General features: G+C 50.9%; 2 protein-coding genes across 2 annotated transcripts; one reads left to right on the top strand and one right to left on the bottom strand.

Annotated features, from left to right (window-relative positions):
* Positions 1–594: 594 nt before the first annotated feature.
* LOC133087849 (transmembrane protein 80-like) lies at positions 595–1,297 on the top strand. Its single transcript, XM_061185516.1, has 2 exons — positions 595–687; positions 1,004–1,297. The coding sequence occupies exons 1-2, from the start codon at positions 610–612 to the stop codon at positions 1,295–1,297; spliced, it is 372 nt and encodes a 123-aa protein (XP_061041499.1). The 5' UTR covers positions 595–609.
* A 2,736-nt stretch (positions 1,298–4,033) lies between these two features.
* Positions 4,034–15,658, bottom strand: CHIT1 (chitinase 1). The gene is given in 13 exon segments (XM_061185515.1): positions 4,034–4,278; positions 4,804–4,930; positions 6,236–6,349; positions 6,660–6,811; positions 6,814–6,844; positions 8,812–8,858; positions 8,861–8,934; positions 9,604–9,728; positions 9,935–10,100; positions 11,471–11,527; positions 12,112–12,313; positions 14,540–14,569; positions 15,634–15,658. Coding segments are annotated over 13 exon segments (1,395 nt in total).
* Positions 15,659–17,040: the final 1,382 nt, after the last annotated feature.

Here is a 17,040-nt window from a genome sequence, read left to right as displayed (position 1 = left end):
TGAGGGATGGCTGCCTGACTCCCTCCGGGCCCTGGGGGGCAGGAACACGAAAACCCCCCACTTGGAAAACTTACAGACTTGTTTTAGCATAAACAAATACGAAGTGTTCAGAGCTCAGGAAAGTTGCTAGTGGGTATTTAACTGCCCCCCCAAAGAGAGAAAGACATTTTCTTTGAAGAAAGTGAAAAAGGTCACTTTTTGCTCTCAGTGTTATAACGGGGACCTAGGTCAGGGTGATGCCACCTGAGGAAGCCCGGGGTGCCGAGGCCGTCCTGCCTGCAGTCACCAAGGATGTGCCCGGTCCTCTTGCTCCAGGCTAGGACGTCCCCTGGGGGGAAGCCCCAGCCCCACCCCGGAGCCCACAGGAGCCCTGCCAGGTGTGGTGACACCAGGAGGGGTGTCAAAGGAAGCCAGGCAGGGGGCCGTCGGCCGGGTCTCCGTGGCCACCCGAAGGTGCCTGGGCTGGACCCACGTGTTTGCAGGGCCTCTGGACAGGTGGCAGAGCAACCTCTCCTGTCCACCCTCCCCAGGTGGGTGCCCTCGGGCAGGGTCATTTGCTGGGCCTGAGAGTCCTTAACCGCTGGCCAGCTCTCATAACTCCCTCTTCAGATGCTGCTCTATCTGAGTGGAACGTACTATGCCCTTTATTTCCTAGCTACGCTCCTGCTGGCCGTATATAAAAGTCAGGTTTTCCGGCTTCCCTGGTGGCACAGTGGTTGAGAGTCTGCCTGCCAATGCAGGGGACACGGGTTCGAGTCCTGGTCTGGGAAGATCCCACATGCCGCGGAGCAACTGGGCCCGTGAGCCACAACTACTGAGCCTGCGTGACTGGAGCCTATGCTCTGCAACAAGAGAGGCCGCGATAGCGAGAGGCCCGCGCACCGCGATGAAGAGTGGCCCCCGCTTGCCGCAACTAGAGAAAGCCCTCGCACAGAGATGAAGACCCAACACAGCCAAAAATAAATAAATAAATAAATAAAATAAATTTTTAAAAAAAAGTCAGGTTTTCACTTATCCTCACAGTTACCTGGTCCTCGACCTGACTCTGCTCTTTCTGATGGGGATTCTGGAAGCAATTCGGTTATACTTCGGCACCAAGGGCAACCTGATGGAAGCCGAGATACCGCTGGCCGCCAGCCTGGTCCTCACGGTGGGCGGTGCCCTGCTGTCCGTCTACTTCCTGCTCTGGCAGACCCTGGTGCTGTGGGCCAACTCAGCCCTCAGCGCCATGCTCTTCGCGCTCCACGGCCTGGAGGCCGTCCTGCAGGCGGTGGCCATAGCCGCCTTCGACAGCTAGGTAGGCGGTGCCCGGCCCGCGGGACAGCCCTGGACAGGAGACCCTCCTCAGAGCCAGACTGTGCCCCAGCCGTCACCTCCCCCGCTGACGGTTGCTGAGCGGGAAGGACATCTTCGTGCTGACCTGCCTCGGTGTTTGTTAGAGGGTCAGATGGTGTGGAGGGTCTATGAGGCGGAGGTGGGGTCGGGAGCCAGGGCAGAACAAGGTGCTGGGCAGGGGCTGGGTGCGACGGAAGCAGGGGTGGGGCTGTCCCGGCCGGTCTGCGGGGAATCGTGGGGACGTCTCTGGCTGGTGGGGATCTGGCTTCAGCAGCCACCGACATCCGGGGTGCAGAAGGGGACGAGGCCTTCGGAAAGCAGGCAGCCAGGCCAGTGCCCTCGCGGTGTCCATGGCACCTCCCTCTCAGGCAGGGATCGGCCATCTCTGCTCTCCCTGCAGCTTCGGGGTGGCACAGGGATCAGGGGTCCTGCTCTGCGGGCCGAGCCCCGGGCAAGTGGTGCACTCTGCCGTGCACAGGAGGCACCTGCCGAAGGCCAGGCAGCTCGGGGCTGGGGGGTTTCCCCTCAGCGGTGACACTGAGGGGATTCTGGAGAAAGGCGAAGGTGACCTGGAAGCCCCAGCGCAGAGGGGAGGGAGGAGAACTGGAGAGTCCCCAGTAGGGGTGCTGTCCGGCTCCCAGGCCCTCTGCAAGTGCTCCTGGAAGGAGTCTTCGCCATGTTTTCTAGTGACTTCCCTTGGTCTCAATTTCACATTTTCTACGTCTGGAGTAATGTTGTGTTTGAGCATCTGGATATTCTCTCTTCACAGTATTTTTAAATAAAGAAGCTTCTCTACCTCAAAAAAAAACACTGTATTGCTCAAAGCGAAGCAAACCTAACAATCCAGGCAATATTTGCACTTGACTTCAAAGGCCTACTCCATACAAGGGTACATCACCTAGGTTATAAAGTTGGGGGTGGGTGGGTAGGGCAGACAGGTGGGTAAAGGGAGACAGTCTTGTCTAAAGTACACAATAGTATTTGCTTTGGGACAGGGGCTCAAACCTCATAAGAGTGACGGTGGACATCTGGGGGTCCCACATGAGAAGCTGGCGTGGCTGAGGTTAGTACCAACAGCTGGGGTACCTGGCACCTGAACTGGGGTTGGATGATAGGAATGAGAGCAGAAGAGACTGGGCCTGATAAAGTGTCTTGACACTGTGCTGATGACAGAGACTTTATTCTTTAGGCGGGAGGAAGCTGTTGGTAGTTCTTAGGCATGGGAAATGACAGGGTTAGATTCCTATTTAGAGAGATCAAGCTGGTCACAGTGTGGAGGTTGCACTGGATGAGGGAGGTACAGGAAGCAGAGAGCCCAGCGAGAAGGTTAGTGAGAGGTGGTGCTGATCACGCTGGACCCAGCTAACACGCACTTACTTCCCCTAATCGTCACCCACCCTGATAGGAGGAGGCTGTCCCCAGCTGCCGGATGAGGACACTGAGCCTCCATTTCTTTGCCTAAAGTCACACAGCTAGTAGGTGGTGGGGCCGGAAGTCGGTTCTGCAGCTGTCTGGCACTAAGCCTCCCGCAGCCCCTGCCGTAAGGAGACTTCCATCCTAGACTCCATTTTGAGCAGAGACAGGTCTCAGCTGAGACCTCAGAGGAAGGAACATGGGCAAAAGCAGACCTGTGCTCTGGACTGAAGAAGAGCAGATTTCAAAAGGCTTGAGGACAGGCAGGGTGTAGAGGGGAAGTCACTGCTAGAGGGATCTGGTGCTGCTTGTACTCATGTGAAGGGCCAGCTCATCTCTCTCCCCACTTGTCCCCATCCCCAGTTGCCCGAGTCCCACCCAAAAAACCAGCTTTGGGTGAGTGCATGGCAAGCTGGACCATTAGATTATGTGCAGATTTTCTTCAAATTGACCAAGATTCAACTCAAAGCTTCAAGGACTATTTGGATTACTCTATTTGTCCAGGGTACTGTATGTGCATGCCCTTCTGGCCCATATTGGCCCATTTAGGCCTTGGTTCTCGTCTCAGAACTGGGTTAGAATAGGTCTTCAGTTTAAATACCTGTTAAAGGAGGGTAATAAGTATCCCTGCCTCATCTGTCAAATGAGCGCTTAGTAGCAGGGGGTCTGGATTCTCATTTTAATGCAGAGTGGCCGTGAGCAGAGCCCTTAAGGCAGGGGAAAAACTCTTCTCTGCTGCCATCTAGTGAGCATCTTGGGAATAACACCTGAACGGAGGTCACCAGGAAAAGTTCTCTCTCCAAGGGGTTCTGAGCCAATGAAGAATGTGTCAGATCCAGGGCCATGCCCCAGATGTGGTCATCTGTGCCTTGGAAGCTGCCCACCGGAAAGTGGAGTCTTCAAGGCGAGACCTGGTGCAGAGCCCGACACGCCCTGAATGGACCGCCTTCTCACCTGGCTCTGACCTAGTCATGCCTTATGTCACCCTCCCCTCTTGGCTCCCTACCTTCCTCAGGGTAGTTTTTGAACTAACAGAGTGCTTAGAGAGCCTCTGTAAGCCACCACATCTGGGGGCAGTAGGGTGCAAACCAAAGATTTATTTTTCAAGTAAAATAGGCAGCCCAGGAAGAGCAGAACAAGAGGAAACCAAGGCTGAGAACAGAAAGCTTGGATATGGAAAGACACAAGAAGCCAGATTGCAGCTGCCAGGGAGAGCTGGGGAGGTGGGCTATGGAGTGGTCCTGGGCCCTTGCCCAGGTGCTGGGGTAAAAGGGGCCTTGGAGACTCAACTCCAGGTGCAGCATTTGCAACAGGAGCTGAACACCAGGCTCCTCAGGCAGCTTTGCTGGAACAACCACCCCCCTGTACAACTGTAGTAGCTGGACCAGTCCAGAGGGTTGGGGTAGAGCCCGTCAGCTTTGCCCTGGCAGAATGTGTCTCGTCTGAGGCTGGAGCCATGCTCAAGTTAAGAGGGCTGGCCTGGTGCAGGAGCTTCAGGCTCTGGGGGGCCTGAAGACATATATGGAAGACCTGGGAAAACATTGATGATTCAACCAAGGCTCCTCCAAAAGATCCCAAACCCATAGGCCAAGCACACAGGCAGCAACCATAGGCAGCAGCAGCTCAACACCCCATACCTTACAGGCAGGGCATAGTCAGACACCCAAGGCAGAGGACAGCCAGACAACAACCACACCTACAGCTGGAGCACAGCTCAAGAGAAAACACCAGGGCTACAAGTGTCATAGGCAGTGAATGGCTACCTACCATCTGCAAAGCCCAACCAAGTAATGGTGAGGGCCAGCGGGGTCTCACAATGAAGGCTGAGTGCAGGCCTTGAGAAGAGAGGCTGAGGGCCCTCTGGAGGAAAGCCCTGGTTACCAACACCCTGGGGAGGCATTGGTACAATCAGAAAGAGGAAGAAGAGTGTGAAAAGAGAATCGTTTCTACGGCTTCCTCAGCTCCTGGGGGTGAAATTTGGGAAATCACAGTACTGGGGCAAAATCATTTCCTCAGAAGAAGCCAGTACCTGAGGTGCCCTGGCCCCATACTCACTCAGCTCCAGCCACAGAGTCTTGATGAGGGGGTATTGGCCCTGGTTGCAGAAGAAACCAGCAAAGTTGTCCATGTCCGGTGTCCAAACCATGACCCCACCCAGTCCCATCTGCTTCAGATAGCTGACCTGTTTGAGGAGCGAGATGGGGGTGGAGGAGCCCAGGGAAGCCCGGCCAGCAGCCCCAGAGCCGGTTTCCTCATCCAGGCAGGGACCTCTTTTCTCCAACACCCATGAGTCCTGATCCTTGCTGGGCATGATTCATTCTGGAATCTCCCTGCCCTGACATAAACATGGCCAGGGGTGGGCATGAGGGTGGAGGTGTGAGGAGTACATGGATGTGTGACCTTCCTTAGGTTGGAAGCCTTAACTTCCCAGCATTTTCTGGGCTGAGCTGTTGTGTTTGGAGTACTGTCTGCTGATTGTGATGAGTTCAGTTACCATAGGGAACGACTAACTTCCCCAGAGATCTGAATCAATTCGCTGTCTTCATGTCTTTGTCCACCCTGAGGGCCTTCTCACCTCCACCAGTTCCCTGAGGCTTCTTTAGGGTATGGCTGTGTGTCCCCTCCGAGTGGGCTTCCCTGGCCCTAGCCCTGCCGTGGGCCATGGCTCACCTCTGGCGTGAGGCTGGGGTTACAGGGTAGGGTGGTCGGAACCCTTGAGGGCCCCAATCTCCCTCCCAGCTACCTCCCTTTCTACACCAGTCCCCACTCAAGGTCTCAGCTACGGTACAACTTGCTCTCAGAGGCTAGCTTCCCCTTTCCTCTCCATCAAGTCTTTCTCCTGTGCTTTCCTCCCAAGAAGGCCCATCTTCTCTGCTTTAAGACTTTCTCAAAATCCCTTCCACCATGATGCCTTCTCTCATCTCCCCCAGCCAGGATCATGCTGCTTCCTCAGTTCTCCAGAGCACTTTGTCTACACCTCCAGAAGAACCTGCCACTGTCTGCCCTGCATAACTGACAAGAGATAAGCAGATGAGCAAATGCAGGTCCCTCTGCAGGTGCCAATGACCTCACTGGGGAGAGAGACATGGAAACAGGTAAACACACTCAAGTTTTGAGGCAGGAATTGAGGGGGTGTCATATAAGTAAATCAAAGGATCTATAATTTGAACATGCACCAAATATTGTCAATGGACTGAATAAAATGATATGCCTTACTGTATATATTTCTCCTCTTATATATCTGTAGAATTTGTGTTTAATAAAATACAAATACTTTCAAGAGAGATACTCAATGTAGAGCAATTTTTTTTGCCATTGTGTCTTTTCTTAACTAGTAGGTGATAATGGTACAAAATGCTATCACATGGAGATCTGTGAAATGCTGGGATATTTCTCCTTGAAGAGGTTCTGAATGCTGTCATTGAATGCTATTGACAGGCCTTGGGTCCACACAGGACCACACCTTCCCAGCAGGGCTGAACCTCACCTTGATTTTGAAGCTCTCCACATCATCAAAACCCACCCACTGGTTGCTCTGAAAGGCATAGGGCACCTTCTGGTCCTTGATTCTGTGCTCAGCAGCCCCCTTCCAAGAGCAGACCTGGAGGAGCAGAGGGCAGAGCTGGGAAGGAGGTGGGAGGCACTGCAAGCATCTTCTCCCTGTCATGAGGAGACTAGAGACTGAAAAATTCCCGTCTGAGAAGCTTGGAGATTCTAGGAAGTTCTAGACTGAGTGACCTAGAACTGTTGATTCAATGAGGCACCTGGGATTAAGGATAAATCCAAGATGACAGGCATGGGATGGAATTTACCCGACCAGAATTCACTGTGCCTAGCATCCTCATTCAGAAATTATGGGAGAAGAAGCCCCTGCTCTGCACAATACTCGGGGTGGCTGTCGGTTTTCCTACTTCGTAGTAAGCCAGGAGTCCTCCCTCTTTGGTGAAGGGGCCAGGAGTTCCAGGCCCCATGGCTTGGGCCCCCACTCCAGTGTCCAACAAAGAGGCCAGGGTAAAGGATCATCCATAGGTGGGCATGCCAAAGATCAGTTTGCTGGCAGGGTCCCTTTCTGCAGCCACCGTTGCATGGCAGAGTCCTGGTGGTGAAGGAGGAATGTCAGGGCTAATTTTCTTTGCCTTTAGACTGGTTCAGATCATCCAAGCCTGGGGGCTCCAGAGGAGTCTCATGAGCCTTTACTAGTGTTCCAACCCTGCCCCATCTTCTTTAGATCCTATCTTAGACCCTGAACCACAGTGATTGAAGCTGCATGACCCTATAGCCAAGAGCATGGGCTCTGGAATCAAACAGTCATTCACTCAGTAAATATTTACTGAAGGCCAGCTGTGTGCCAGGCACTGTCCTAGACGCTTGGGATACCTCAGTAAACAAAGATCTCTGCCTTACTCAGCAACTTATTTGATCTTGCTGAGCCTCGAGCTTCCTGTCCATAAAATGGAAATGATAAAAATATTTGTCACTAAGGGCACTGTGAGAATTAAAAGATATAATGCATGTATAAGTCTAACATAGTGCAATAAAGGGGAGCTATGATCGTGATCATTACCATCACTGTTGTTTCACCCTCAGTACAAGAGCAGGGAATTTTATTTATCTCTGTAACCCCAGTGCCTAGAACAATGCTTGACACTAAGATGTGCAAATAGAAAGAACAAATGAGCATAGGGCTTCTTCACCGCCTCTGCACAAGACCTTCCCCCACCATGTATTACTTGACATGACACTCCCAGGCCTGTGACATGAGGAGGTACCCAATACAACTCTGTGGAATAAACAAGTAATGAAGACTCTTCCCTCAAACCAGGATGGTAGGCTCACTTTCCCCAAGAATCCACCCTGTTTGAGTCCAGGTTTTCTAGTTACCCTGCAACCTCTTAGCACTTAGGTATTTTCACTGTATTGATTTATGTGTATTTCTTTTTGCTGGTCCATATGATTTATCTTTGATCAGACTGGAGTTTTCTGAGGGCAGAGGTCAGAGCACCCTGCTAAGTTCTGTGGCATTTTTGTGCAAATTTGGAAAAGTCACCCCTCTGGCCAGAAGCAACATGCAGGGCACATAGTATGGAGAGTAGAAGGCTTCTTTGTAGGAGGATAAAGGCCTCCCTTCCCCCACATGGATCCAGGGCACACAGCTTGGAGAGCACTGTGCCAGTGGGAGTTCAACCCCTTCACCTCTCAGCTGAATGTCTTTGTATGTCTCCCCACTTGACTTGGCTGGCTTCCCCTGGGACCCACACAGTTTCCCAGATGAGGGTGGAGGAGCCAGGTGCAATGTGAGGTCTAGATGCTTGGCTCAAGTGCCTGAAGAAGTGCACTTTATTTGTGAAAGAGCCACGGAAGTCCTAGATGTTCCACCCAGCTGACACACAAAGATGTGGACTCCCCAAAATTAACAAACATTTTCATTTAGGGCTTTTTGTTATTGTTGTTTGTTAAGAAGGAGAAATGATATGGTCAATCTTGACTTTTAAAATATAGAATGGGCTTATAAAAAAATGTCTAGCCTACTCAATGAGGAAGAGCTGGGCAGGAAACCTCCACCCACCCCAGTCTACAACGAAGCCTGCCCTTTCCAGGGACTGGGGTGGCGTAGGGGGGTTCTGCCCTGAGTGACATCCCCTGAGATGTTATCAACTTGGGAAAGCTCTCACCTCTTTCCAGAAGGACATTCAATGCCAAGGAGCAAAAGTTACCCATTATCTTGAAGGAAATGGGGCTGAGGGTGTATGAAGGGAGCAGGAGCCATTTTGGCTGGAAACTTGAGCTCAAAGACAGCCTCCCAATTAGTCACTTGTTTGTTTGATGTTGCTAGATTGGTTGGCTGTGTCTAATATCAGCCGAGATGCTACACAGAAGTGAGGTTTCTCCTCAGCAGTGGCATGGAACAGGAAAATAAAACAAACAAACAAACACAAAAGAAACAAAAAAATCCTGGCTTCTCCATGCCCTGCTTGGTATCCTGCCTTTCCTTTCCATTAGGTTCTTCAAGGCTCAAAAAGGGCCACCGGCAAGGGCCTGTGCCAGGGGCGTCCTGCCCCTTACCACATGGAATTCGGCCATGGCCCCACTCTCTCCCTGTCTCTCGTGGGGGGGCTGTTATGCCCTGTGTTCTTTTCCCAAGAGCCATGGAAATCATAGGCCATGAAGCTGAGGAACTCCAGTTTCCTGCATGAGGCATGGGAAGAGGGAGTGAAGGGCTAGTGAGCAGGGTGGAGCCCTCCCCCTTCCTTGCTCCTCCCTCCCCTCACACGCATTGTGTGGCCTGGGGAGAGACCTGCATGGTGGGGGTGGGCTCCCTTCTTGCTCTGGGAGACGCAGCAGCATAGGCAACACCTCCAGTGGCCCCCGTCATCCTGGCCATTCTCATTCTTGGCAGCTCACGTCTTCAGCGTCCTCCTCCCAGCTGTCCCCTCAGCACCCTCAGGACAGAGTCCACTCAAGGACACCTCTTGCTATTTTGCTATTTTGAAGGGAAATCTAGCTTAGCATTTCTCAAACTTTAGTTGTGCACATATATCACCTGGGAATCTCATTCAGGTACAGGCTCTTATTCAGTAGGCCTGGGGTGGGAACTCATTCTCTCAGAGATGCTAAGTGCTTCCCTCTTTCCTCCTCCAGGGGTATTCACTTTAAGACTGAATTCTTAAGGAAAAGGGCAAGGCTCCAAAGAGAGGGACTCCAGAGTGATGGAGTAGCAGATGTGCTAAGGAAACCCTCCTTAGGTCTGCTGGTGGTGCAGGCGAGCCCCTGCTCCATTCTGGGGGAAGCTCAGCCTGCCCTTGGTCTCTTTCCCCTGCAGAGAACACAGGGTCCATGCCATCTGCTGAGACTCACAGAGCAATTTTGTCCCCCTCATATCCAGCTTCTGTGCAGTGTGGTCCTGCTGGTACAGCTGTGCTCGGCAGGAGGTGTGCCTTCCCTGAGGCCTGGGCTTCCTGCTGAAAGGCATTGGCCAGGTCCTGCAGGGGCAGCTCAGAGTGAACACACAGGCGGGGAACAGGCAGCCCTGTGAGCTCCAAGCAGATGTTCTCACACAGGAGCCTGAAAACTGACCACAGGGCTGGTCTGTGCTCTGCAGACACATGAAGCAGCTGAGCCTGGGGGCAGAGCAGCACCTATGTGGCCCCCTGGCCAACTAGGTCTTCCTTATCTCACCCAGCTGTACCTGCACCAGGGCTATGAAGCACTGCTTATCTGATGGAGGGCTCCCCCGGCTTCCTGCGTACTCCCAGTCAAGGTCGAGACCATCAACGCCATATTTGCACAGAAACCTGATGGCTGAGTTGACAAAGGTCTGTCGATTATTGGCTATAGCCACCATATCCATGAATCTATGGGTTGATAAAAGGCAGTGTGGGCCTGTCTCACACAGGACAGTGGGTCATGCTCCCTCAGAGGCAAGTGAGAAACTTCTCAGGATATTGGTGCTCGGCTGTCTAGGCCAGAAGGGAACCGGAAGGGCTGCTTCAGAGACTGCTGGGATATTTGCAGGTGGGTTATGGGCCTGGCTAAGGGAAAGGGACAATGTAGAAGTGCCCCCAAACATTGACATCACCAGGGGCACACTGACTCACTAGGAGCTCTGCTTCCCAAAATTCCCTCCAGAAGCTTACTGCCACATCCCTGCCCAGGGATTTGTTCTAACCTGAATCAGAGCTGTCTGTCAACCCAGCATGGAGATTGAAAAAAGAAGAGGAATCAGTTTCTAAGATGAAGAGGAAGAGAAGCACGGCAGTTTAGTGAGGATCTGGGTAATCTTGGGGGCCTGCTGTTCTACTTCCCTGGCAGGTTAACATGGTTACTATTCTTCTAACTCACATTTGTAGAGTGCTTTGTGCTATTGTTATTACTATTACTAGTCCAGAGTTCTTTACAATTTCTGAGGTGCCCAAGAACAACCTCCCCACATCTTACTTTCTCAAGAAGTCCCTGGACTTCTTGGGGGTCTTGAGTTTTATAGACTGTTTCTATTTTAATTTATTTTTAAATTTAGCTAATAGCATCAGTTCTTAAGTGGGGTTTGTATGCTTGGGAACCCCAGGCTAAGAATCCTGAATTTCAGTGAAAAATCTGTGTATAAGCAGTGTTTTGGGAAGGGGAGTCATAAATTTCATCAGGTTCTCAAAAAGGCTCATGATCCAAAAAAGTATTAGAAAGACTGGTTTAGAATTTCAGGGACCTTATAGTTAGGACTTTCTAGGAAAAGTATGGTTCCAAATATACCATTCCATTATCTCCATAAATCATCAAAAATGTCCTGGAAATGTCAATATTCTGGCATCCAAGCTCAATCTCACAGACTGCCTTTGACACCCAGAAGGGGAACAAAAATTCTCAGACATACTGTTCCAGAGCTCAGAAAATATAGACATTATATGTTGTCTGGGTTTAGTTGAGACCCTCCCTTTACACATTTCATGGAGGAAGAGACTGAGGCCTGGAAAGAGGTCAGACTCTCTGTGCTGCATTTAAAGCAAGACTGGATGTATAACGGCCTGGAGCTAAGCCCACTCCACTGCCTCCTGATGAGATACCGAGAAGTCAGAAGGAAGGTCAGCCCCCAGAGTCCACTCTTCTCTCCCACTCCCCCTCACCCTGGCTACACCTCTGCCTGGCTGATTCCCTGACTGGGGGTCTCTCTGGCCAGTGAGCCAGTTCCCCACTAGGGGCCCTGCCACATTGGTGCCCACAGACAACTCACTTCTGAGTGCCGAAGCTCCAGCCCCCAGTGGCCAGCAACGTCTTCAGCTTGGGATTCCTGGGAAAGAAAAGAGAAATGCCAGAGTTTATCCAGCCAGGTCCTGGGGGGGCTCACCTCACTAACAAGGAAGCAAGGAGCCTGGCAGGGCTGGTGGGGTGAGGTAGGGGATATATAAATCCCTATGTTCAGATTCTGTACCAGGGAAGCTCTAGATTGGGAAAGAAAAGACACGTTCCTGCCTTTGAGGACTTCTTATCTGGTTGGGGAGCCGTACACTCAAGGAATTCAGAAAGCAAGAGATCAGAACAGATCTTCAGAGAGGCTGTATTAAGGTAGTGATAACACTTGAGCTGAAGGATAGATAGATTTTAGGAGAAAGAAGGGCACTCATTCCCAGTGGAGGGAAACAGTTTCACAGTTCAGATTCCACTTAGACCTAAACTGGAAGGGCACTTAAGGAGTCACTATCTACCCCCACCTCTTCCACATAAGCACAGGAAAGCCCAGAGAAGTGATGAGACTTGCCCAAAGCCACACAGCGGGTCTGCAGCCAGACTGCAGTAATGGAGAAGGTTTCTGGCTTTGAGAGGAGGCGCCTGTCTTCTCCACCTCCCATCCCCACCTCCTCCACTGCAGCTCACATCTTTTTCAAGATGTTGAATTCCTTGTAGAGTGTCTCATCATTCCACGCTATGGAGCTGAGCTGGTGATTGTTCATGCCAGCAAAGGCACATATGAGGTGGGTGCACAGATTGGGGTCCACATCCTTGGGCAAGAAGCGAGCAGCCCCCTGTCTGTACTGGGCCCAGTTAGTGAAGTAGCAGACCAGTTTTGCCACAGAGCCTGGCAAGTTGGGGCAAAGAAAAGAAATGGCAATCAGAAGGGCCTGCTGTGGACTGGCCCCCTCTGCCCAGAGGCAGAACTTATGTCATGCCAGAAGACGTTAAACATGGCCCTTCATCTGCTGGAGGCAGGGAGGCAGAACTTTCAAATCACAGCTTGGAATACTTCAGAATGTTAATTAAAATACAAATATATAAAGTGGCAGAGAGGAGGCCCCAGTTACAGCCTGGGTTTATGTTTCTTTAGTCTTGCTTTAAAGAGGTTTGCATTTATATACTATTATCCCTTGTAGAGAATTGGTTTAATATCACTGACAAGGTTCTAACAAGGAGAATATTTTCTCTAGGAAAAGGCAGCTTGTTTCTGTCATCCCCATACCCTGTAGAATGGCTTTGTGTGTAGGGCCTCTCCTCCCAGGTGGGGGCTTGTCTAGCAGTGATGGCTCCCACTGAGGGCAGCACTGTGCAAAGTTGACCAGAACACCAGAACACAAAGATGTTCATCTTCATCCCTGCAGCTGCCAGAAGTGTACTTTGGGCTGATCTTCTCTTTAGCCTTGGCTTAGGGGTCCCCATCTGAAAATGACAGTGTGGTCTCCGAGGGCTCTTCCAGCCTTGCAGACTATGATCGTGTGGTTTGCACACACCAGCATTTTATGCCAGGGACTTGGCAGAAGGATGAGTTTGGACTGGAGCATGTCTGTGGTCATGGTCTAGACCCTAGGATTTCCTTTTGCACAGACAGGGTCTCTCTGCACCCTCCTCCAGCCCCCATGTGGCCAGTGAGAGGATGAGGAGGGAGAGCAGTGCAAAGTGGCTATAGGAGAGTGTGTAGGAACCCAGAGCATGAAGGGCTGGCTGAGACACCCCTGGGCCCATGGATGGCTCTCAGAAGGAGGAGTCAAAGCTCTTGGGTAGCTCTTGGGCCCTAACTAGAGGTCACCCGGGAGTGAAGTTTGCCGATGGGACTGGGGCGTTGCCTGAGTGACATAGAAGGAGGATTGGTGAACTCCCCAAAGCAAAAGAAGGAAACAGGGGATTAACCCAGCGAACACATCCCTGGAACCATCTAGAAAGGAGCCAGGAGGCTCTTTTTATTTTGTATCATATCCTGCCATAGCATATTGAATATTGTGCGTGAATATTTGTACTATAGAGGCAACAAAGTCTGGTGGTTAACAGCAGGGACTTTGGAATTTCATGCCTGGGTTGAAATCCCAACTCTGCAAATTTTTAGCCAGATAATTCAGCTTTCTCCTTCATAAAATGGGAATGATGATTGTTCCTATCTTAAGGACTATTGTGTGAATGAAGAGTTAATGTATGTGAAACACTCAGAACAGTGCTGGCAGAAAGTAAGCTCTGTTCTAAGTGCTTTGCATACATTAACCCTTAGCCCACACAAAATTCTATTATTATAAATATATATCATCCCATACCATAGCACACCATATGCCCAGAAGTAGCTTGGATTAAAGCTTTTGAGGAAATCTTCAACTTTTCTCTCTTCCCCATGTTTGCTATTTCTCTGGACCTGGCTGTCCCCTCCTGTGAGATGAAGAGGGGAAATGTGTGTCCAGTGCCACAGCCCAGGCTCAGGATGAGGGTCTGTGTGGGATAGGAAGGGAACCCAGGAGTCCAAGTTGCTAAACATCACCCAGAGAGTTCTCTCTTGTCTTGCACAGGAAGGATCCCTCCTGGCTCTCCCAAGCTCCACATGCAATCAGTTCAACAGACATGGAAAGAGTGTGTTGTCCTTGCTGAGCCAAGGGGCTAGGACATGGAGCTGGAGAAGACTTAGGTTTCTTACTTCCAGTAGGTCAGAGCTCCCCTACTGGTGGTAGGGGAGACACCTAAGCCAGTAATTAGAAACACTGTGATATATACTGTAAAATGTGTTCCAGTGCTATGAGAGCACAGAGGTTGGAGCAAGTGACCTCAGGAAAGAAAAGAGAGAGGCTGACATTTAAGCTGGCCCCACGGACATACAGGAGTTCAGCTAGTGGGTTAGGAGGCTAGAACCTTCCCAGAAGAAGGAATGGCAAGGCCATTATGGGGACAAGGACACTTGCAGGGGCCTGAGCTTTGGAGGCGAGAACCCACTGAAATCTGGCAAGAGCTCTTGAGGTGGGCGTAAGTGTTGGGGGAGTGAATGGGAGAGGGTAGCAGAGCCCAGGGAATAGGGCTGAGGGAACCCTGGGCTAGCTTCAAGAAAGGCACCACTTACCCCACTGGATCGTCAACAGAACCATCAAACCTGAACAGCACAAAAGAGAAGGCAGAGGTTAAGATGTCATTCTTACTTTCCCAGGCCCTCTATGGCTATTGAAGTGTAGGAGCGAGAAGTGGTCAGGGATGGGGGTGGGTTCAGGACAGTTTCCTACAAATCCAGCTTCCTCTGCCCACAAGGGACCCAGGAGGGCACTGTGTCCATCCCTTTACCCAGGCCAGGCAGCAGGGGCCCCTACCTGGCCTGGGCTAGTCCCAGAGCTGATGGAAATCTCCATGAGCTGAGACTGCTCCCTCTCTAGAACATCAGTAGAGGGCAGTGTGGATTTAGAAAGATTCTAGGAAAACCACTGACTTTTAAGCTTTTTAGAGAGAAAGTTTCTCTTTTGAAATAAGCAGAAAACCTGTCCTTAGGATGAAAAGAGCCAATTTGGAAGGACTAGGCCAGAGAGTTCATCTCTAGGTGAGGTCTCTGTACCTCTGCTCACAGCCACAACTGACTACTTTTTGCTGCTTTCCTGCCACACCCCACAAGAGGTTGACTGAGTTACCAATATCCTCGGAGACCTAGGGCTCAGTGGGACTCCTTTTAAAGTATTTATTTCACCTCTCTGGTGACCTTGGATTTTCCCATTAACCTAATAAAACCTGCATGAAAATTTGTAAGGCCACTCAGGGTCATGGCTCCCAGGCTGCCCTTTGCAGGGCAACCAGCATCATGGTGGGGAAGAATTCCTTGGCAGTGGGCACCCCTGGAAAGTAGGGGGCCTCAGAACACAGGAAAGACAAAACCACCCAATGCCGAGGGGTTCACTGACTCTGGGCTTGCAAAACAGGAGGAAAAGTCATTTTCAGCCTGCTGAGAAAAGCTTTTCCTTGCAACACAAAGCCTCTTGGGCTGAAAGACCTCAGGGGGGAACCCACAGGGACTGCAAGCCTGGCAGCAGAAGGAGAAATGGAATGACCCTCCAAAGTTCTCCTGAAAGCTTTTGCTTCCTTACAGACAGCACCAAGGAGCCATTTCACATACACATCCCCACTTCCCCACAGCTCCCGGGGCCCAGCCCATGCTCCCTGACAGCACCCACTCACCTGCCCAGGCTACAGACCACACCATGGTGCTGGATCAGTGACAGACTCCAGCCCATGCAACCAGCTATCCAGGTCCTGCCCTCCTTTTATCAGGCCTCCCTGTCCCACCACAGCCAGGGTGTTGAAGTCAGACAGGGGCAGCGGGAGGGCACAGGGGGCAGGGGATGTGGTATGGAGGTCTAGGGTGCCAAGTAGCACGGACTGGGGACACCTGACACAATGCCCTTTAGCAATGCTTGGTTTTCTGGAACAATCACAGGGTGTAACCTGGGCTCTTATCATTGCCAAGCCAGGAGGCAAAGGGAGGGAAGAGGGAAGTGTTTCTAAACCTTCTGCTGGGCAAGCTTGATTCTGATTTTCTCTGTGTGGGCTGGTGAGGACCACGAGCAGCCCCAGGCTTTGGAGGAAGAGAAACACCTCATGAGTCAGGGGAGCAGGCTTCCAGACCAGCCTGCCTGCTTGCTTTACCACGGCCCTCTCTGAAATTTAGGTAATCTCTCTGTAAGATGATAGTGTTGCAAGTATAATCTATATTTTACAATAGTAATGTCTTTATTACTATCCATGTGATAGTAATATTTTATATCCATTGAGAAAAATACATAATGATAAATAGCAACTATGAGCTTAGTAATATTTTTAAATGCCTGTGTTTCTTATGAAGAATCAGAGGGACCTCTATCAGTGTCCTGTGGCTGCTGTAACAAATAACCTCAAACTAGGCGGCTTAAAGCATCAGGATTTATTACCTCACAGTTCAGGAGGCCGGAAGTCTGAAATCGAGGTATTGGCAGGGCCATGCTTCCTCCAAAATTTCTAGGGAAGAATGTTTCCTTGCCTCTTCCATCTTCTGATGGCTTCTGGTGTTCCTTGGTCTGTGGCAGCATCACTCCGATGTCTGTCTCCATTCTCACAAGGCTTTTTCCTCTGTGTCTTTGCATGTCTTCTTTTCTGCCTCATATAAAGACCCTTGTTATTGGATTTAGGGCCCACCCAGGGTGATCTCATCTTGAGATTCCCACCTTAATTACATCTGCATAGACCCTTATTCAAGTAAGGTCACATTCTGAGGTGCTGGGTGGAGATATTGGGGGAGGGGGCAGCATTCAGCCACTGCAGGACCTACTGGGACATGTTACTTATTCTGTATGCAGACAATAGCCAGTGCGTACATGAACTCCAAGGTCTTGGCAAAACTCTGAGCTTCTAGGGGATCTTCTCTTTGGTCCTAGGCCTTAATATGAGTGGCCTGAATGGCTGAGTGGGAACGTCCAGTGGCAGCAGACTCTGGAGTCAACTTGCCTGGGTTTGAATCCGAACTCTGTCATTTACTATCTGTGTAACCTCGAGCACGTTCCTTGATTCCTTTGAACTCCAGTTTCTTCATCTGTAAGGAGAAGTTCTCAG

Source organism: Eubalaena glacialis, chromosome 3, assembly GCF_028564815.1.
Source record: "Eubalaena glacialis isolate mEubGla1 chromosome 3, mEubGla1.1.hap2.+ XY, whole genome shotgun sequence".
Classification (NCBI taxonomy): domain Eukaryota; kingdom Metazoa; phylum Chordata; class Mammalia; order Artiodactyla; family Balaenidae; genus Eubalaena; species Eubalaena glacialis.
The sequence above is the reverse complement of the archived record's forward strand: the minus strand, read 5'-3'. Positions and strand labels throughout refer to the sequence as shown.